Source organism: Podarcis liolepis, assembly GCF_965112155.1.
Source record: "Podarcis liolepis genome assembly, chromosome: 3".
Taxonomy (NCBI): domain Eukaryota; kingdom Metazoa; phylum Chordata; class Lepidosauria; order Squamata; family Lacertidae; genus Podarcis; species Podarcis liolepis.
In genome coordinates, this window is record NC_139557.1 from 86,134,579 (window position 1) to 86,156,388 (window position 21,810).

A 21,810-nucleotide genomic window follows, 5' to 3' on the forward strand; every position below is an offset into this window, starting at 1 on the left:
GCCGTTGCAATTTCTTTGGCCTCTTCAGCAATCTTTCGAGTAGTTGATGCTTCCTCAAGTAATTTCCCAATTGATTCTGTGTTGGTGTTAACTTTATTTCCCAAATCAATTATACTTTTAGTATTTAAGTCTATTTTCCCTGATATCTCAGCAACAGTCTTATTTGTTTCAGCAACTTGTTTACTTGTTTCCGCTCCTTGCTTTTTTAACTGGTCCAAAGATTCATTGATTTTACTCAGTGCTTTCGAAAGTGCTTCCTCGGACATGACTTTTGTCTTTTCCTGTGGGTTAGCACTTGCTCCAGATGGCCCAGATGCAGAAGCCCTTCTTTTCATAAATGTGTCAATTTTGTATTGTCTGCCAGATCTCAGAGTTTTCTCCTGTGGCTCTCCTTTGTCTTGCTCATTTGCCATACCACTATCTTAGAGCCAAGGTCATTCCCACAGTCCGAATTCTCTTTCCCAGTAATTCAGCAGACTAAACTTCACTTGTTGCTGAAACCAACCAAATCTCCTCCAGGGGGCGAAAATATCTATTACTGTCCGTGCAGTTCTAATATGGAGGATTTTCTTTTAAAAAGAAAAGTCCCACAAGTTTCCAAGTCTTTGCAAAGGACCACAATGTTAGTTTCACCGGATTGAAACAAAGTCCACTTAATCCTCACAATTCCAGAGAAAGTGTATCTTCGTACTTAAAGAATGTCTCTCAATTTGAAACACCTCATTACTTTGTTGCCACAGTTCACAGCCGGCTTTCTTTCTCCGGCAGTCCGTTCCGGAGTCAAGATACTGCAATATATTGTCAATAGTTTTAACAAACAGGCAGGATTCCAACTCAATGTCTTTCTTTCCCCCCACTCCTGCCCGTGGGGGGAAGGTCTCAGTCTCTAACACGATGGATCTCTTATTCCAAAAAAAAAAAAAACTTCAAAGTTAAAGCTTAATAGTCCTCTGCTTTGATCTTGCTGCAGAGCGGGAAGGCAGACTTCCTTTTAATCCTTTCCCGTCTCAGTGTCCGAATTCAATTATTTAGCTCCGAATTCAAATTATATTGTCCTTCTCCTACTCACGGATAGTAGTCTCTTTTAGATCCAAATTGAAGGAAGAAGTCAGCGCTCTCCGTCAATGGCGACGCGGCTTCACTTCGCAGGCTGGGTACAAGCGACTCTCAGCACCGCGCCACACACCCGCTGCCGCTCCGGAGCCTTTAAAAAGGCTCTTTCGCAACTTCGGGGGGGGCGCAAAGGTGCCCGCCGAGTCTCCGGTTCACAGGCTTCGTGCCTGTAATTCTTAGGGGTCCCCGCTTCGCCGTAGCTGCGAGACCCGAACCCGCGAAGCAGATCTCCCTCAGGAGCACCGAGGGAAACCCGCCATTAGACGATGGCGCTAACCGGAAGTCTGCTTTCTTGTATTTTAAAAGGCCCTAGAAGTACGGTCAGAAACCCTCCATCTCTAGCCAAGAAGCTAGACATTTTTAAAAATCACATTGGAAAAAAAAACTATAGGAAGGAAGTATGTCACTCAGCCCCAGTGCTGATATGGCCCATAGCCACTCTTGCTGTCAACATGATATCATACATGCAGCAATTTCAATGTATGCACTACTTGAGGAAATGCAATCATGGAATACTAAGGACTGGGTGCTCAGGGAATTGAGTTTTCCTGATGTGGGGGCAAATAAGGGAATGAAGATACTTTGGTTCCTTTCCCAGCTACCAATAACCATATTCCTTGGTGCCAGGGCTTTTAAGTGGGGATGGCAATCTTTGTTTCTCACAATTAGACTGTTAACACAATTAGCCTTTCCTTGCAGCTATTCATGTCATTTCCTTTTTGCCCCAAGATGCTGGACCATGGGCCTACATGAGGCAGGGTTTACAACCACAGTCTGAAATGAACAGTCACTGTGCTGCTAAATGGCCAGAGCCTTCTTGACCAAAGGCCTTATCCAAACTCTGCCCCCCTGCCCCATCCCCCCCCCATTATTTCTGGTGCATGTACATTCCCACCCTTCTTCAGAAATCCCACAAAAGCGACTCCATAAGGGCCATCTTCTTATCAAGAGGCTACTCTGCATTTGATGCAGAACGTATTTAATGGGAGTGCAAGCAACCTTTATTTTTTCACCAGGGGGCACCCAGAACTTGTCTAGCAATTGCAAAATTGCTTCCTCTTTTGTACACCAAACAAATCAAGGCCTGAAGAATTACATCATATATCAGCCAAGGCAGCAAAATGGTTAACGAAGCTATCGGCTCTCTCAGTGAACAAGAGAAATGTCGCGATCTGACAAATTGTTTTGCATTCCTATTAGTAAAAAGCAGGATTTCTTTCAGGGTGTGTAGGATTTGGCCTTACTGTGTCTGAAAGAAGGTTAATTAATAACCTTGGCTTTATAAGGCTCCATTTCAGGGAAATTCTCTCTTTGAATGATGCAGATTTTTAAGTGTATTTGTGTGTGATACGTTCAGCAAATTCTAAAAATCAAAATCACCTTGGAAAAGAGGTTAAAATGCATTAGTGGCATTCAGTGAACAGTAGACACTAAAGTTAAGAGGAACAACACCTGCAAAAGGTCCAAGCTACACTTGAGTTTAGAGTAACTTTTCCCCCGGAGCAGTGTAGTGGGTTGGGAGTGTCTGAGCCGGGAGACAGGAAGTACCTGCTTCAAATCTAACCTCGGCCATGCATTTGCTAGGTAACCCTAGGCAAGCAAACATCATTTATCTGCAGCCATTCTCCACCTCAACCCCCCAAACGCAACCTGTTTTATGATCCACTTGCCCTGTTTTTATTTACCCATTGCTTTTCTGCTCTCATTTTACCTTTTCAAGCTGAAATAGTCAACATCCTTAAAATTTACACTGTTTAAATGGAAATGTATATTCTTGCAAAAATTAGGGGGTTTACTGCAGAATTCCAATACATAAATTCTGGCAAGGAGTGCTTGAACTCTGTTTCGGAAGGCATTTATGATCTCTGCATTAAAAAAACAGTTTTCCATGAGTGTATGGGCAGTTGAATGAATTACTTTAGTTTCACAACTCCTCCCTCTCATGAGCCTGTGAATTAATGGTATGTCTTTGGGGAAAGCAGTTTCTAAAGTTACTCATTCCTTACCATAATTTTCAGCTTTGGTTGCTAGCAGATTTCTCTCTCTTTCCAGTGACTTTCTGCAAATATGTGAGAATGATTATTAGATATTCTGAAAGTTGTGCAGTGAAATAAAATCTTCCCCACGGCTGGCTGAGAAGGTACTCTGGCACCTAGACTTTAAGGCCTCTGTGGTTATCACAAACTGTGTCTGGACTGTATCACTACAGGTGGGCACCACTCATATGATTATTTTTATTACATTTACATACCATGTTTTCTTCCAAGGGACTCAAAAGTGGTGTGCATGGTTCCCCACTCCACTCCTGTTCATCCTCACAGCAACCCTGTGAGGTAGGTTACGCTAAGAGATGGTGACTGGCCCAGGGTCACCCAGTGAGTTGAGGGCTGACTGGAGAGTCAAACCCTGCTCTCCCAGGTCATAGTCCAGCACTCTTAACCATTACACCGCACTGGCTCTCCATGCAAAAACTGACATGGCAGGGAGGAGGGCTCTAGCCTAGCCTGTTTTGTTTGTTTTAAATGCAGGGACTTCCATCATGTGACTCCCCCATCTGCAGGTCTCAAGTATATTCCGGGGTGGCCAGACTTCAGGCTTGTGGGATCTACTTTATTTCTGCTAGAACCTTTACGTGCCACTGGTAGCTTAGACAGGCAGGCTTACGCTAGGTATAAAGTACCTGGTCAGATCAGGAATTTGTGATCAGTAAAAGAAGGAAGCTCATAAATCCTTCTTGCTGACTGTTCTCCAATTGTTGTTTTTCAGCAATCAAATTCCAGTGGGAAAGCTTTTTAGGTTTTGCTACTGTTGAATCGTTGAGCGGCGGAAGCCCTTGCCACTCCGTGACAAATCACAAAGAGATCTGCCCTAGAAAAGATACCACTGGTTCTGCTAGCTAGGGATGATGGGAGTTGTAGTCCAACAACAGGGGGGACCCAACGTTGAGAAACACTGATCTACAGTATAGTGCAGATACTGGTTTACCTTATCTGCTGCCTGTGAGTTACCCTCAAGTCAGCTCCCTTCCACAGGCCTCTAACAAACTGGGGGAGGTTAAATCAGACTTTTGTAAATAACCCCACAAAAGTAACTAGCCTGCTGACAGTTGGCAGAGGAAGGACAGAGAGCTGCATTTCTGCACTGGATGCAGAATTTAGCCTCCCCACTTGTTTCCATGCCATTCCAGCTACTCAACAGCATGCAACTCCTGGTTGCCTCCCAAAAGAGTGCTTAAATACACACATTTCCTCATTAGAAAATAAATACATCCTCAGAGGAGGATCTCTCTCAAGGAAATATTATTGCCCTTTCTTTCCAAGTCTACTCATCTCAGTCAGAAATCCTGACTGCTTCATCCCAGATGAAGTTTCCAATCTGCCACTTCTGAGCAGAAAATTGCAGAGTCTTGCATGTTCAAGGGACATAAGCGCATCTGTTTCCCCACATTAGGTCATCTTGCCTGAATCTAGTAGAAGCCCTTACTGAACAGCTGCACTGCTTTTCCACAGCACATCTTCTAAGAAGGGGAACAAATCTACAGCTTTGCATTGTTAGCTGCACAACATGATTAATTAATCCATAGTTTAAAGCACAAGAACAAAACAAATTGCCTGAAAGTAGCACCTGCAGCAACAGTACGGTTCCAATAACAGCGGAGAAGACATGCAGCAACCACTGTGTGGCTAGAAATAAAGAGACACCAGCAAATTGGCTGCTGGTTCCGAGCAAGCCCTGTGGTGTAGTTGGGGAAGGCAGGGGGCCTAATAGGGTTTGTTTCCCCCAGAGAGTAAAGCATGAGACAGGGTGTAAATAGAGCCAAAGTAGACTGCAGAGCGAGTTAAGGGAAGAGCACAGAATGTGTTCATGTTGGGAAGGGCATGCGGAGAAGGACTCTTAGAAGTACGTCAAAGGAGGAAGAAAGAGAGACACCAGCCAGGGTGGGGAGAAATCTAGCCAATTCTAAAGCAGCTGTTGAATGGCTACTGTAGAAGACAAAAGGCTGGCAAAATTGCATTGAGGGCTTTGAGGATCAGAAAGAAATGGAGCCAACCTCTTAGCAATTTGTTCATAAGCATCCAAACTAGCCAGTCCCTCCTCTTGTTTGCTGCCATCCCCCTCCTTCTGGCCCAAGATTCTCTGGGTGGTCCAAAAAGAATTTATCAAGGAAAGGTGATAAATTAAGAGCATATTGAGGCTCAGAGTGCATCTGCACAGGCTACACCACAAACAAAAAGCAGCAAAGGGCAGGCTTCAGTTTGTTCAAAATTGTCTCCTTTTCAGAGCAAACTGTAGCTGGGGGATCTCATTAAATCTCTGCTCTGTCTCAGCAAACTTCGCCCACCAGTGGTTTGCATGAGCAACAGACACTTGCAGTTCCATGATGTATGAATGAGCTCTTTGAATTCCCACTAGTACCTTCCCTCAGGAGTCAGTTCTTCTCTCCGTAGCTTAAAATCCAACTCTTCCAAGTTCTCTCTGCACTGGGTCAGCTTCTCCTCCAGGGTATCTATCTGAAACACACATAAAACAACACCAAGAATGAATGACTAGACTCTTCACCAACCGCTCAAAATGCCCACCTTGGGTTTGCCTGGAGACTTGAAAAATGTTTCAGCTGTCCCACCCTCCAACAGAAAGAAGCAGGAGAGACAGCTGCAGATTGTATTCCCAGGCTGTTAAAGCAACAGGCAGAGCCTCTTGGTTGCTACTCGCCCCCTAAAAACACACATCTCTAGTGTCAAAAGCAGGGCAAAGAGGTTCACCTTCAGCATTCACCAAAAGCTGTATCTTGAAGGTGCTTTGTGGACACACCTTTGTGAGAAGAGAAAATTCCCCAACTTAGGGGCTGCTGCAGAGAATGAATGCCTTCTCCTGGGCTGCCACACCACCCACAGTGCCAAGCAGACACCCTCTGCCAATCTTGACACCCAAGAGGGTCTGTAGGGAAGGAAGTAGTCTTTTCAGGTATTTGAGCCTGAGTTGTTCAGGGCTTCCAATATAACGTAAGCTCCTTGAATTGGGCCTGGAATTGAACTGTGCAGCTGTTTTAAAATAGGTTGTATTAGATCTGAAGGGAACCTCAGCCAGCAATCTGGTGGTGAAGCTCTACTCAGCATCCCTTCCTGCAAATGGGCCTGCAATGAAGTTGGTTGCCGATCAGGGCTTTAGAGACACTAACTGGCACATGAGGTTAGTCTCCAGTAACAGGAACCGCAAAATCCTCCTTTTACAAATGTGGCAGAGAGACACTTAGGCAGAGGATACCTGAACAGCAGGGTAAGCTTGCTTTATGGTGGGTCTCCAGTACTGGGAAAAGTGCCCCCCCCCTTAGCAAAATATTCCAAAAATTGCAGTATCAAGGGACAGGTTCGCAAAAGGTCACTTAAGATGCCCAATTCCCAATAAAACTCAACCTGAGATTGGCATTAAAATGTCATCTGTAGCTTTTAAAAAAAAAGTTACACTAAGTGATGCTTTGTATTACACTGATAATTGCTCTGTAAGAAACACAGAAGACACCATTCCTTATCTAGCAAGAACAGATCCCAATCCAGCAAGGGGGAACAAGGCATAAAGAAGCAGGTTTGCACAAAGACAGAACTGATGGCGCTGAGGCTCCAATACTTCGGCCACCTCATGAGAAGAGAAGACTCCCTGGAAAAGACCCTGATGATGGGAAAGATGGAGGGCACAAGGAGAAGGGGACGACAGAGGACGAGATGGTTGGACAGTGTTCTCATAGCTACCAATGAGCCTGAGCAAACTGCAGGAGGCAGTGGAAGACGGGAGTGCCTGGCGTGCTCTGGTCCATGGGGTCACGAAGAGTCGGACACGACTAAATGACTAAACAACAAGAACTGATGGCAGTGCATATCTGGGTCTGCATTGGGATGATCGTCCAGGCTGGCCTGACGTTTGACATAAATGAGAAATAAACATTCTTTTCCATGGACCATGAGTTGTGTGTGACTAGAGCAGAATCAGGGCAAGAGTATTCATTTGCCACCAGTACAGATTGGGACACAAATGTCTGCTTCTCAAGTCATTTCTTTTTAGCAAAATAAGTACTCTCGTTGCACTTCAGAAGCAATCACACCCACACACCTGTATGGAGATCATAGAATTGTAGAGTTGGAAGGGACCCTGAGGGCCATCTAGTCCAACTCCCTGCAATGCAGGAATCTCAGCTAAAGCATCCAAGACAAATGGCCACCCAACCTCTGCTTAAAAACCTCCAAGGAAGGAGCTACTTAAAGAGCTACTTCCCATGTTAAGATTTAACATCACACCCACTGGCTTAAGATGAGCAAATGAACATTCATAGCCAACACTTAGGGGGGGAAAGGCAGCTGGAGCAAACCTTTGGAATGTAGATGTACAACTCCTTGAATTTTCTCCAGGAAATAAGGCACATTTGAGGCTATTTATATCTTAATGCAGCCATGTCTTCCAGAAAATGGAAAGTGGCCCAGTGACTTGCCCCAGGTGAGGCAAGCAGATTAACTTGGGCAATTCCGAGTCCCAAGCGGATACTTCTAACTGCCATGATCATCTTGCATTCAGCTGGAGTTGCGGCAGGAAGCAACTGCTGGCTGCTTAAGATAGTCATCTAATTAGTCTGCTAATTTATTTTCCAGTAAAGTGGAGAGACAAGAGAGGGAGAGGGAGCAGCTGAAGTGAAAGGGAACAGGTGATGAAGGACTTAGGAGTATGGGAAGAATGAGGTCTGAACAAAGGAGGCCCCTTAAGGGAAAAGTGCCTTGGGGAATCCCCCCCCCCCCCCGCATCTCATTCCGAGCCCAGGGGAAATCTGTTTTGCCACCCTACGGGTAAAGCATCAGGAAAGAGATTCCATTAGTATCTGGCAGAAACAATGTGCTCTTTGCGGAACATAGGAAGCAACTTTTCATGCTGTCAAACCAGGGGACCCATCTAAGCCAGTGCTGTCTACTCAGAATGGCAGCTGCTCCCCCAGGTCTCAGGCAACGAGGCCTTTCCCAGCCCTGAAGCCTGACATGTTTTAAATTGGAGTTGCCAGGGATTGAACAGGAGATGATCTGCATGCAAAGCCAGCTCTCCAAGCTATGGGCCCCTCCCCATACGGGGGAATTGCAAGGAGAGCTTGTACTGATGCTTGACATGGTTTTCCCATTAGCTTGTCAATCAGTACATGCTCCCTTCCCAATACCCCTTTCCAGTGCGCATGGTGTTGCGCACAAATAGTAGGAAGCCTGGCTAAGAGAAGCCATGTGCCCATCTGGAGCAGCCCTTCCCAGTAGCCCACTGAGATGTGCTCAATACAGAGGATGGGGAGACCTTCCCCAGTCCTGCACCAACTCTGGTTGCTCATCCCAGGGCGGGGAAAGAGGGAAAGGCGTTCCTTCGAAGAGTTGCACTGGGAAATCAATTCTACTGATCCCCTGATTAGCCACTTTATGGCTCAATTCTGGGCTAATTAGCAATCCTCACACTCTGCTCAAGGAAAGCAAGCAGCACCAGCCCCGGGCAAGGCAGAGGGAAGAAGGAAGGAATCGGGATGCTAGGGACCAATTTATGGCAGAAGAAGCAGACTGGTATGAGGAAAATAGTATTGGCCTGCCTTTCATATGTGTTATAAGGATTATTGACATTATCTATGGGAAGAACTTTGAAAAATTGAAGTGCAGTGTATTATTAGTCTGTCTACAGCAAAAGCACCTTAAAAACACAGCCCCCAAAACAGGTATGGGAAACCTTTGGCTTGCCAGGGGTTGCTGAACTACATCTCGCATCATTCCTGGTGACTGGCCATGTTTGCTGGAGCTGATGGGAGTTGTAGTTAGACAACATTTGGAGGGCCAAAGGATCCCCACACCTGCCCAGATAACATTACAAAAGCCCTGTAGGGTCAAACCAATGGTCCATGTAGCTCAGCATCCTACTATATGACTCTCACAAGCAGGGCTTGAGGGTAGTAGCTCCCTCCGTTGTTGCCTTCCAGCAACTAGTACTGAGTGTCAAACAGTCTCTGAAACTATGAAGCCAACATGGCTAATAATCTCAATTGGTCTATCCTCCTTGAATGTGTTCAATCACTCTTCTGCAGTTTTGCCTATTTTGAGAGCAGATGCATCCTGGGATATGTACCCCGTCTTTGGCCAAAATCAGAAACGGTTCACACAGAAGCAAGATGCGGCTCCCACCTCCTAGCAAAGCTGTCTCTCTCTCTCTCTCCTGGCAAATCAGCAGAAGAACAGGTTAAGCACCTCTCTTTATTTCAGCATTTCTATAGTGCTTTTTAGGCAAACCTCACACAAGAGTTTTCATTCAGTCGTTTGAAACAACATCCATCAATAAAAATGACACCTTTCAACAAAAAGACAATGAAAACAGAACTGCGGGAGGTTGTGAACCAGATAAAAACATCAGTTGAGACTAAGGCACACTAAGAAGCTGGAGTAAATTAAAATTTACCGTATTTTTCGCTCTATAACACGCACCAGACCATAACACGCAAGTAGTTTTTAGAGGAGGAAAACAAGGAAAAAATATTCTAAACGAAATAGTGGATATATGATTTTTGTGGTTCATGCTGTGGCCACAGACATGTGATCTGACAGTGAGTCTGGAGTAGCCCAATGCAAAAATCCTGAGGATCCATGTGGATCCATGCTTTGTAACCACGGAGGAGGGAAGGAAGGGGAACCATTGATCCTCTGCTCACGACTGCAGCAGATCCCCCCCGCCACCCGCAGGCATTCGCTCCATAACACGCACAGACATTTCCCCTTATTTTCTAGGAGGAAAAAAGTGAGTGTTATGGTGCAAAAAATACGGTATTTGCCTTGTGCTAAAAAGAAAGCAAAATCGGTGTCAGGCAAGTCTCTATATAGGGAGAGCATTTCAAAGATAATGTATTACAACAGAAAAGACCCTATAGCACAAGCCACCACCTACTTCTCTTCAAATGACCTGAAGAAGGACCCTCTGAGAAGAATATTAATATTCAGGAGGGTTCATAAGGCAAGAGACTCTACTTGAGGCATCTTGGTCTAGCACAATAATTTGGCCTCGAAATGGACCAGAAACCAATCCATCTGTTTTAAGACTGACAAGATCCAAATTGGTAGTCTACCCACCATATTGATTTTGTACAACCTCCAGCTACCAAATGGTCTTCAAGGGTAGCCTCGTGGACAATGCATTGCAATAATCCAAACAGGACATTGCCAGAGTGTCAATTATTGTGGGTAAGCTACTATCTTTTTGTCTTAGGAGAATTTGCAGATGATCCACTTGCAAACCAGATCTTTAAGAGCGAGTACAACATACCACATGTCATACTACCAATCAGCAGCATCTCCCATCTTGTCAGAATTGAGCTTCAGTTTATCCCAGCGCATTACCAATTCCACACACCCAGATCTTGTTCTAATGACAGGCCTTATAGAGTCCATGGAGGCTACAAACAGAACACCTTACTGTTTCAGCTGTGACAAAAAAAGGAAGAATGGGAACCACCATTGCAAATTTTATCCTGCACTTCAGATCCATTTTGGATTTTGAGATTTCTGAGGTGAGCAAGTTAGCTCAGGGACAGCCCACCTTTCAGCATTAAAGCTTTGTTGTCCAGATGACATACGGTAACTGAATATTTGTGCAGAAGAGAAGAATATGGGCAGATGCAACCCCAGAAGTGGCCTATACACGCTTTAGAGGTGCATGAGACTGATTGCTGAATACACGGCAATTCAAGGGCCTATTTCTTACTACAGTAGTAATACTCTTGCTGTAGATAAGGGGCAGCGGGAGAGTCAGGAGAGAGAGAAATGGACAGGGAGGGTTGGAGTAATCGGAGCATTTGGGCAAGAATTACCATTTATTCTCAGGGTTGCTGAGGATGGAACTTCCCAAGGATCTCATATCTGTACAAAAATCACAGACTTTGATAAACAGTAAGGCTTCTGCAAGATCCCCCAGAGGATGCTCTCCACAGAGTGCTCTTTGAAACTGCTGAACACATGAACCCTGGCGTAGATGGAAAGCATTTGCTCTCAGTAAGGAATGCTTAGAAAAGACAAGGCAGACTAGAAACGAGTGGAGGAACAGGAGGGGCAAGGAGGGGATCACGATAGATCATTCTTCCTGCAATATTCTTTTCCTGGCAGCTTCAGCCAGGAAACTATCCTATGCAAACCTACTCAGAGGAATTCACTCCATAGGGCTGTCTCCCAAGTAAGAGAGTGGAGGACTGTAGCATTAGTCCCTAAATGGGACATAAAGGAGAAGAATACGGAAAGTAGACATCATGATGATTCTCCCAAGCATTGGAGATGACCACCATTTTGGAGCAGGGTGAGAGATGAAAACAGATTTATGGGGGGGGGGAGGACTGCGTGTTGAGATTCCTGCACTAAATGGGGAGTTGCACTAGAAGACCCTCCGAGTCCCTTCCAACTCTGCAATTCTATGACTCTATGCTAACTTGTGTTCCTACCCTGCTTGCAATCTATTTTCCAGAAATCAAAAGGATTCTCCATTAACAAATGCTCAAGATAAGACCAGGCCTAGGGGTAATTATAGAAAAGCAAGCTATGATGCCTTTAGCTCTCCTTTAAGATGCCATAACTGATTAGAAAACATCCAGAAAAGGTCTTAGCACTCTTTCCTGGTACCTGGTGGGTTGGGATAAATAAGAAGGTGGAGAAGGATATTATTTGTAGGTCCCAGCTATTTGATATAATAGGTTTGAAAGAGACTTGGCCTCATGAACTTAACCCTCCCCCTCCCCCTTACAGGGTTTTAACTCTTTTAGACAGCCAGCTGTTAAGAAATTTAAAAAGGGACAATGACTTGGGGGCGTAAGTTCCTTTATATAACTTGATTTGGCAGGGCAAGTTTGGATAGCAGATTTTGGAATTCAAAATGATGCTATTTTGCCAATACAAATCAAACCTGAACCAGGAACCTTTCTTTTCAGCTACCTCCCCCCTAGTAATAGTCTGTCACTGACCACCAAAATTTGGTCAGATTTAACATCACTGCTGGAACAGATCAGTCATAAATTCCTCACAGCATTTACTTCTTTGTGGGGATTTTAATGCCCAAATTAGAGCTACTGCAGAGGATCTCTTGCTATCTTTAGGCTTAGACTTCATTATTCTTTGGCAAGAAATATAAGGCACAGGGCCTGAAATTGTTAGAATTTGTATCCCAACATAATTTATATATCCTTCATGGGAGTCCTGTAGACAATTTTAAGGGTGAGTATACTTATTTGAACAAATACGGTGGAAATGTTATCAACCACATTACAATCTCTTCTTCATTATTCACTTTTAACAATAGGAATTATCCACAAAACCACCATCTTGTTAAGCCATCTCATCAAAGCTATATGCACAGCATATCCTTCAGAAATTATCAGACTGATTACAAAGTAACAACATTACTCCTGAAAAACCAGCTGAGTTCAGAGGAGGACACAGTGTTTTACCCTGAACTGTATTTTAAGGATCACAGAATTTTAAGAGTTGGAAGGGACCCAAAGGTCATCTAGAACAGTGTTTCCCAACCACTGTTCCGCGGCACACTAGTGTGCCGCGAGATGTTGCCTGGTGTGCCGCGGGAAAAATTAAAAAATTCTAAAGATTTTTTTTTTTAATTCAAATTTTCGATTGGGGCGCCGTCACTAGATGACCCCTGGGGTTCCCTCCCTCCCTCCCGCTCTGCGCCTCCCTCCTCCTCCTCCTCCTCCTCCGGGGAGGCCCTTCCTGGCTCTTGGCCAAGGCTTGGCGGCTGCCACTCACTCACTCGCTCGCCCACCCGTCCCTCCATCCCTGCACCCGGCCTCTCCCCCTCCGTCCCTGGCGCGGGGGCTGCCGGGATCCGTAGTCCCCTCGCCCTTGGGTTCCGCGCCCGCGCGGGGTGCGCGAACTACGTTTCCCAGCGTGGCCTGGCGGGCCGGGCGTTTTGTTTGAAGCGCTCTTCTCCCGGCCATGGAATGAGCGCGGCGGTGGCGGCCGGGCGGGCAGGGGCTCTTCCGCACAGACCCCGCACAGCCTGCCTGCGCCCCCGCGGAGATCGGGCGGCAGGATGGAGCCCGGGGATCCCCGCGGAGGCGGAGCGGCGGAGGCGGAGGCTGCCCCCCAGGTAGGGCTGCGTCGGTGGGGTTTTATTTTTGCAATGCTGCATCCGTGCCGGAGGGGACGCATCGGACCGCGGGGAGACCCCTTGGCGGGCGTGCAAGGCAATGCATGCGTGCAGGCGTTGCATGGAGTGCAGTGCAATGCAATGGCAACGCGGCGCCCTGCATGCATGCATGCAACTTCCACCGGCGCTCCGGACTTGGCAGGTGAGGGGGGTCCCCAGTGGGTGGCAGAGAGAGCCGGGAGGGCGAAGGGGAGCTGGGGGGGGAGCAGCGCTGCTCCCCGAGCCGAGCCCGGGGGGAAACTTCGGCGTCGTTGCGCCGGGTGTTGGAAGCGGAGGCTGGCGGGGGCCCCTCACCTGCAAAACCTGGTCGCCTCTCATATATTTCGTGCATTGCATTCGTTGCCTGCTTTCTCCTCCAAGGAGCTCCCGGGGGCGCGCGTGGTTCTCCCCGTGTTATCCTCGCAACAACAGCCCTGCGAGGTGGGTCAGGCGAGTGGCTTAAGGGAGCACCCAGGGATTGTCCTGGCCAGGTGGGGTGATTTGAACCCTGCTCTCTGCCCGGTCTTCGTCCTCATTTAGCCCCCACATGTGCATGACTGTGGTTTTCCCCCCTCGTCTTGGCTATGGTGTGAGTCTGTGCTGTTAATTAATGGGGTTCTGCCTTCGGAGAAGATGAGCCAGCCCTCAAGGAGGTGATTATGTAATTTGCTAGCAATTCATGTCCCTCCCGGCGTGACGCTGCGCGCTGACGTCACGGGGCTGTAATGGTGGTGTGCCTCGAGATTTTTTTCATGAAACAAGTGTGCCTTTGCCCAAAAAAGGTTGGGAAACACTGATCTAGAAAACATACTAAGAACAATAAGAATAATATTCATGTGGCCTTTATTGATCTTTCTGCTACATTTGACTCTATTATCAGAAATAGATTGGGAGAAATTTCAAATTGCCAAAGTTGACTGCAGAGTTCTGCTACTGATCCAAGAACTATGCAGCAACACATAAATGAGGGTCAGAGTAGGTTTAAATGGTGGTATGACTCATGCTTTTAAAATGTCACGAGGAGTGAAGCAAGGTTGCATTCTGGCTCCCACTTTTTTCAACTTTTATATTGGCTATTTTGTGTCATATTTAGCCAATGAAAACTTCCCCCTCTACAGTAATTAGGAACAGAAATGTCTCAATCACGATGTATGCAGATGATTTTGTGCTACTCCGTTTCCCAATGGGGCCTTTCCATACAGACCCAAGAAATTTCTTTCTGAAACCTTTGTTCACACAAGCAAGCAGGTACACCCTGGCAGAAGTGGTTTGGTTTCCATTGAGTGACAATAATAGCTTCATAACACCCTCTGTGCACTGGCTGCAAAAATATTAAAATACAAACAAATAAAAACAGGGAAAGGGGATTAGATAAAATTGCTATAAATTGTTGTGATTTATTGATTTGAAATCAAGCTGGATTTGAGCTTGTGGATGTCTTTGGAAACCTCTCTCTTACATCATGGGTGTTGGCTCAAAATATGGATGTATGGTGTGCATTGTTTTATTGGTAACGTTGCTGTGGGTTTGTCATGGCCTTTGGCTAAAACAATAAACTTATATTGTATTGTAATACCCATTAAAAAAACATGCTCAGGAGCCCTGACTGGGCTACAGGCTTCCAATAAACATGCGCCACTGTTTAAGGATGCATGTTTGTCATTCAAAAGGCAATCTTTCTAAAAGGTGGGATTAAGAAAAATCAATTACTATTAAATAAAATAACATTCACAACATGTTCACAGCAAGAAATACTGGGATAACACCAATACATCTGCAGCAGACGCAATTGCCATATGAAGTGTGCAGCTAATCTAAAAATTCTTATAATCCCACAAAGGCTGGGACACAAGAAGGAATCCAATGGCATGGTATGTTGATTGTGCCATCAGGATAAGCATTTCAGCTTGCCTAATTATCAATCAATCAATCAATCAATCAATCAATTAGTATGCCACCCATCTGACTAGGTTCGCCCAGCCAATCTGGGCAGCTTCCAACACAACGTCAAACATTAAAAAATTCCTAGAACAAGGCTGCCTTCAGATGTCTTCTAAAAGTCAAATAATTGTTTATTTCCTTGACTTTTGATGGGACAGTGTTTGACAGGGCATGATGGAACAACCCCTCTCTCCTCCCCCTGCAGGCTATTCAGTGTGTTCTCCTGACACCCCACAGCCAATTTTGGGGGTGACAGGGGAGGGGGGAGCCCTGTTATGCTCATAGGATTCATTAGTTGAACCATAACCAGAGTTTCCTAAGACATATTTGATATCAAACACCACTCCAAAACAGTAAGGACTGTCCCCATAATCAACTCTGTTTTATGCCCTCTTACATTCCCCAGTTCAATGCTACAATATGCACTCTAAGGGAGGATGGGGAGCCCCTGCATACTTGACAAGCAATCTGCATAAAGTGCCAAAGCCAGAGGCATCCCCTCGTAGGAAGTACACCATCAGGCACAATGCCCACTTCTTCTGAAATTTGGAGACCTCCCAAAACACAGAGGCTTGGGGTTGGGAAATAGATGTCAATCCAAAGAGACACAGATGCTTATTACTGATATTTATTTATACTGTCTCCGGGTGCCTTAAAAACAGAAGGTTGGCGTTTTGATCTGGGCTGAATTTGCTGGTCTTTTTATTTTTATTTTTAACAAAATAAACCAATTTTGTAATGAGTTAATCAAACCCATCCCTCCTTGCTGGAAGGCTGCAAGCAGTTTTGAAGAAGTAGCATCCGGCCTCTATCTTTGTAAATTCCCTAATTAAGATCCTGGCACTCGGCCACATAACACACACACTGACATCCAATGGAGTAAGATAATGAGGCTTTACACCTCCTGACCCTCATTAAACAGATCAGAGCCAAACGAAAAGGGGGAGGGTGGCTTGTCAGAAAAAGACAAATGGAATCATCTTCCTGCTAAGCAGATTTATTTCAGTATTTGTAAGCCGCCTTTCGATATTAGCAAGGTGGCTCAAAACTTATTAAAAGATAAACTTTCATTATAAAACATTCCAAAATACAAAATAAAACCTACAAAATAAAAATAATAAACAATATAGCAATATTATAACAGCAACAGTGAAGCAATTATCAGAGGAATAAAACAGTGTATTTTACCAAAAAAAAAAAAAAAAGCAGAAAAACTAGAGAACCAAACTTTTTAAAAAAAAAAATCCAGTTTGATAAACACTGGCTATTTGTCATAACAGCTGTCATGAATCTCCAGGATCAGAGGCACCAGCCCACCGAAAACCAGTCACAGCCAGAGGGTTTTCATTCTCAATTTGTTTTGTGGGCTTCCTGGACGCAGCTAGGTTGGCCACTGTGAGAGGCAGGGTGGTTTTCTAGATGGACCTTTGGTTTGATTGACACAGCAGGTTATCAACTGTATTTACAGAAGATCGATAAATGGGGATACTTGTCCTATGTAACCTGCCAGCAGCTTTTCCCCTGCACAATGCATGCAGTATTTGTAAGATTCAAGAATTATAACAGGAGGCTAAAGATAAGTGTCAGAAAACAGCATCCAAAATGAGCACACTTTTTATTTCTCCATCTCCATCTTCAGGGCACAGTTCAGTATGGTGGTACCTTGGTTCTCAAACGTAATCTGTTCTGGAAGTCCGTTCGACTTCAGAAAAGTTCAAAAACCAAGGCATGGCTTCCGATTGGTGCAGACAAACCGGAAACAATAACCGACAGCTGCACCAGACACTCAGCTTCTGAAAAAAGTTTGCAAACTAAAGCATTTACTTCTGGGTTTGCTGCGTTCAGGTTGCGATTTGTTCGTCAACTAAGCCATTTGAGAACCAAGGTTCTGCTGTATTGATAAGGAGACCATCAGGGCTATCTGCTTGGGCAGTTCATTTAATTATGGAGACACTGTACATTTGAAGCACATATCCCTCAGCTGGGAACTGAAGGATAGACTATGGTTCCCAGGATTCTCTTTTGGGGTGGGGAGGGGAGATGTGCTTTAAATATATGGTGTGTACATAGCCTTTGTCTCCCTGAGTAATACATCCTTTTCCTATTCTACCATGCTGCCTCATAAAAATAGCTTTTGTTTCTGCTACTGGGATGAGAGATGTGCCGGAGTGAAAGAGCCACCTGCAAAATTCCAAGAAGTATTTGAAAATCTGGCTGCAACACTTGTCAGCGCTACTCCATTGTTCTTTTTTCGCAGCAGCCTAGATTTAAATTAGCCTGGTTCCTTAAATAGGGAAGGAAAAACGATCTACTGAAAACACAGCTGAGGATAGTGGAACATGCTGTCTTGGGAATTTGTAGAATTTTCATTACTGTAAACATCTATCAAGGCTATTAAGAGAGCCATTGGATCACAAAGAATAATGCCAACGTACCTCAACCAATCACCAGACTCTTGACAGGACTGACAGTTGCGAGGGCAAAGGGAGTCAAAGCCTGGAGGAAGAACGAACGATTTACCATTCTAATACTACTGAGTGCTAAAGACCTGGGATAATGTATGCAATATGGTGCTCTCTAGAGTACAATAGGGTAAGTCTCAGCCCCAAGACAAGTGGAGAAGGAGGAAGAGGAGTCCTGTTTCAAGTACTGAATCCCCCCTCCACCTTCCAGTTGTCTGTTCTTATTGAAACAATCCGCCCAGAAATGAGTGCTGTCTTCAAGGAAGCCCTAGCCAGAGCCAACTAGAGCAGAAAAGTACTACACACTCTGTTCCTGTTAGTGAATCTTAATACAATAATGTATTTTTGGTCACAATGCTTACATGGCCCACATGCGACAGCCTCAAAATCCTGCTGGCTGGTGCTCTTGGCTGGCCATACACGTTAATTTTTAAGTACTCGCTTATGATGCTGTCACTTCCTATTTCAACAGACTTATTTTTGTTTGACTGCCTTTTAAGAACACAGTAATTTTTAACCCCAAAGCGCCTTTAATCTGCAAGTATGAGGCGCAGTGTCTCCGCCGAATCCTAAACTGTTACGAAAAGGTTAACTCTAAACGTTAGTGCAATCTAGATTTTTTGGGGGGTCAATGCAAACATGCACCATCTATTGGTGTTAAAAGAGTGAGCTAAAGCCCTCAAACAGCAGGTGAATGCTGCTATTCTAAATTATCTGAGAATACCTATATGAATAAATTGTTGCTGGGGGAAAAAATCCATATTACCTTTCTCTGCATACCTCTTATTCCAGTGTGCAGAAAATGGACAGAGAAAGGTTTTCCTCTCTTTCTCAGAGCACTAGAAATATAAAAGATGCCAAGAGAATGAGATCAGAACAGTGCCTCCAATACCCATTTCAAGAGGATACCATGGTACCAAAAGCCAATGAGAGCTCTAGAAAGGGCAACAGGGTCCCTCTCCCAATAGAGGGCACCAGGGTGACCAAGGCAGATTCAGTTCCAAACCAGGGTCTGAACCCAGATTGAAATGGGTCAAGATAATCTGTTTCTTCCAGGAATGTCTACAGCATCACCACAACCCTCTTGAGTCCCTTGTTCCCCCCCCCCCAGGGGATATATGTATTAGCAGATTTGGGGGGCTTCAGCAGGCCAATACTCCCTTTCCCCCCACCCTCCAAACTGACATCTCAATATTTTGTACATATCGGAAGCTCACAGGTCCTTAACAGGCTATTGTTAATATTTTCATTAATTTACAAACTTATATTCTTCTGAATATGCAGAGGGTTCCCCAACTATGTAGAAATTTATCTTATTTTTGTGTGACCCAGTTTCACTACCAAACTGATAGACACTTGACCTCAAGTGCCATCAACCTACCAAGTGTGCACGGTTGGTGGAGGTGATGATTATAAGGACTACAGGATTGCTGTGATATTTAAGATACCATAGAATTGTAGAGTTGGAAGGGATGCCAAGGGTCATCTAGTCCAGCCCCCCGCAATGCAGGAAACCTGCCCACAGCCAGACACAGTGGCCCATTGTGCCACTGGGGGCTTCTGTATATATACTGCCACATGTTAGATGATAGTGGACATGAACCATTATTATGTTTATGTGTCTGACTACTCAGTGGGATTTGGCTATTCATGCTCTGTGCAGTTAGACCAAGCGACAATTAGGAGCCCATATTTCAAACAGTATTTGATATGTAATAAATTGTTTATTATATAGAGTCCACTCTACCAGCCAGCTTGAGCACATTGACACTAGAATTAAACTCAGATTTTAACCATTGTTTCTGGGTGATACAAGCAGAATATGCATTGAAGAAGGAAGCGATTCAGCTCACAGCAGGGCCCTCTGGCAGATTTCCATGCAAAGAAGGAAAGTGTTTGCCACTGAAGGTACAGCAGAACAGCCTGCGCCACTTAAGATTAGTGGAGCTTGAGGTCCTATATCCCAGGATTTCCCATTTGCCAACGTTTTGTTGCACTGCTCAGATCAGCAGATACTTTTGATTAAATCAACACATCATTGCCTCTGAACAGGGGGAGTTTTAATAAGCTCTAAATAACTGCAGAGACAGAGTTGAAGACTTTGCAACATGGGGAAACAACAGCAGTGAACAACTCTGGAGAGGGTAAGCAAAAGGGAGGAAGGGATGGGATGGAAACACTGAAAGGGCAGAACCAGCAAATTCTAGAAGTCATTTCTCATCCTGGCTTCTTAAGCTGGAGTTGGAGGGGGTGGGCAGGGAGGAAAGAGAGGGAATGGTGACTGAGCCAAGCAACATGGCGGCAGCGGGGGGAAACAGTGATGCCTAGTAACACTGGGGAAAAGTCCAAGGTGCCTTGTCACCCAAGCATTCAGATATTGACCCAGGCTCTTCACAACAAATGTTAGGAAATTTCAATATTTCTCCTCCACCCTTGGCTCAGTCATATGCAGTACTTTCCACATTATTCTCTCAAAATTATTTCACTACACAGGAAGCACATTGAACTGAAAGCCAAGGGACTAAACAGCAGAATAGGAAGGATGTGTAAGAAGTGAAGACATAACACCTCCAAGGCCAACTGCAAAGGCGGAGCAGATATGAACGGCAGCTAGCATGGCAAGCATCCTCAGAGATGGTACCAAGCCAGCTAGAAAAAGCTAGGGATCTGTATTCCAGTTGCACCATCCAACTAATACCACCACCTTTCCCAAAGAAGGTGAATTTTATACAAGGACACTGATAGCAAGCTAGGATAGTTATAGGTTTCTCCTTCACTCTTCTCCCACTAACAGGTGAGGGAAGGAGGGAGGGAAAGAGTTTATCAAATAAATTATTCTCCCCTTTTGCCAGTAATTCAGAATTAAAGTTCCAGCATGTCGGAACTAAGGTTCCAAAACCAGAAAACAGAAGTCAAATTATTTGCAGCAAAAACAGCAAAGGCTAAGATTTTACGTGGACTGCATCAGGTGCATGAAGTGCTATGCCGAGGAATAAATAAGGTGCAGAAGTGTTAAAGATCCTGTACTTGAGACACTGGTACAGTGATTAGACTGTCAGCCTAGGACTGGGAAGACCTGGTTTCAAATCCTCACTTAAACAGGAAGCTCGTTGTGTAATCTTGGCTTAGGCTACTTCACAGAGTTCTTATGTGGATAAAATGGGCGAGAGTGTGAGAAAACCATGTACATCACCCTGGGCTTCTACAGAAGGGCAACATAAAAGTGTAACAAGTAACCAATTTAGGATGCTAATTAGTATAATAGGCTGTAAAGGCCGTACCAATTAACTTTCTGCCTGCCACATTCTCACTACACCTTTTCAAGCTCTAGCCATACCAACCAGTGTTAGAATTAGCCAGGCGCCAGGCGCGTTTTGCAACTGGCATGTGTCCAATTGGGACTATGTGGAGATCTCTGGATGCCAGGGTGGCGACTGGGGAAAGCAAAATGTCACCTAGAGAAGGATCTGAATATTTTCCTTGAAGCTTGAATTCATTTTATTCTGGATTGTTTTATTTGATGTTTTGATGTGTTGTAAACAACCTTGAGATTTATTCTTAAAGAAAATAAATAAATAAATAAATAAATAAATTCAACTGCAGGTAAAAAATGGTGCCTAGACATTCCATTGTGGCATTTGATCAACACAATAACCCTGGAAGGCAAGCTAAGGCTAAGACATGACATGACAAGCTTACACCAATCCCTTTCTCCCCTTTTACACAACTATTCAAAGATGCAAGAGCTCTGCCGTTTCTTGCAGCTGGTCACCCTACCTGATATGTACCAGGTCCTAAGAATAAGAGATACAACACCTAATGTACAACAGCATACAGTGGTACCTCGGGTTATATACGCTTCAGGTTACACACTCCACTAAGCCAGAAATAGTGCTTCAGGTTAAGAACTTTGCTTCAGGATAAGAACAGAAATCGTGCTCTGGCAGCACGGCAGCAGCAAGAGGCCACATTAGCTAAAGTGGTACTTCAGGTTAAGAACAGTTTTAGGTTAAGTACGGACCTCTGGAACGAATTACCGTATTTTTTGCTCTATAAGACTCACTTTTTCTCTCCTAAAAAGTAAGGGGAAATGTGTGTGCGTCTTATGGAGCGAATGCAGGCT

The 21,810-nt window shown here is 44.8% G+C and overlaps 1 protein-coding gene across 1 annotated transcript in view; it reads right to left on the reverse strand.

The window, feature by feature from the left end:
• The window catches only part of CCDC167 (coiled-coil domain containing 167), a 31,534-nt gene that overhangs the window by 8,826 nt on the left and 898 nt on the right, over positions 1-21,810 (reverse strand). Inside the window, exons 2-3 of the mRNA XM_083497236.1 lie at positions 5,530-5,624; positions 3,120-3,172 (exon numbers count right to left, since the gene is read on the reverse strand). Of these exons, the coding sequence (XP_083353362.1) occupies positions 3,120-3,172; positions 5,530-5,624 (148 nt within the window). The remainder of the gene's footprint in view (positions 1-3,119; positions 3,173-5,529; positions 5,625-21,810) is intronic.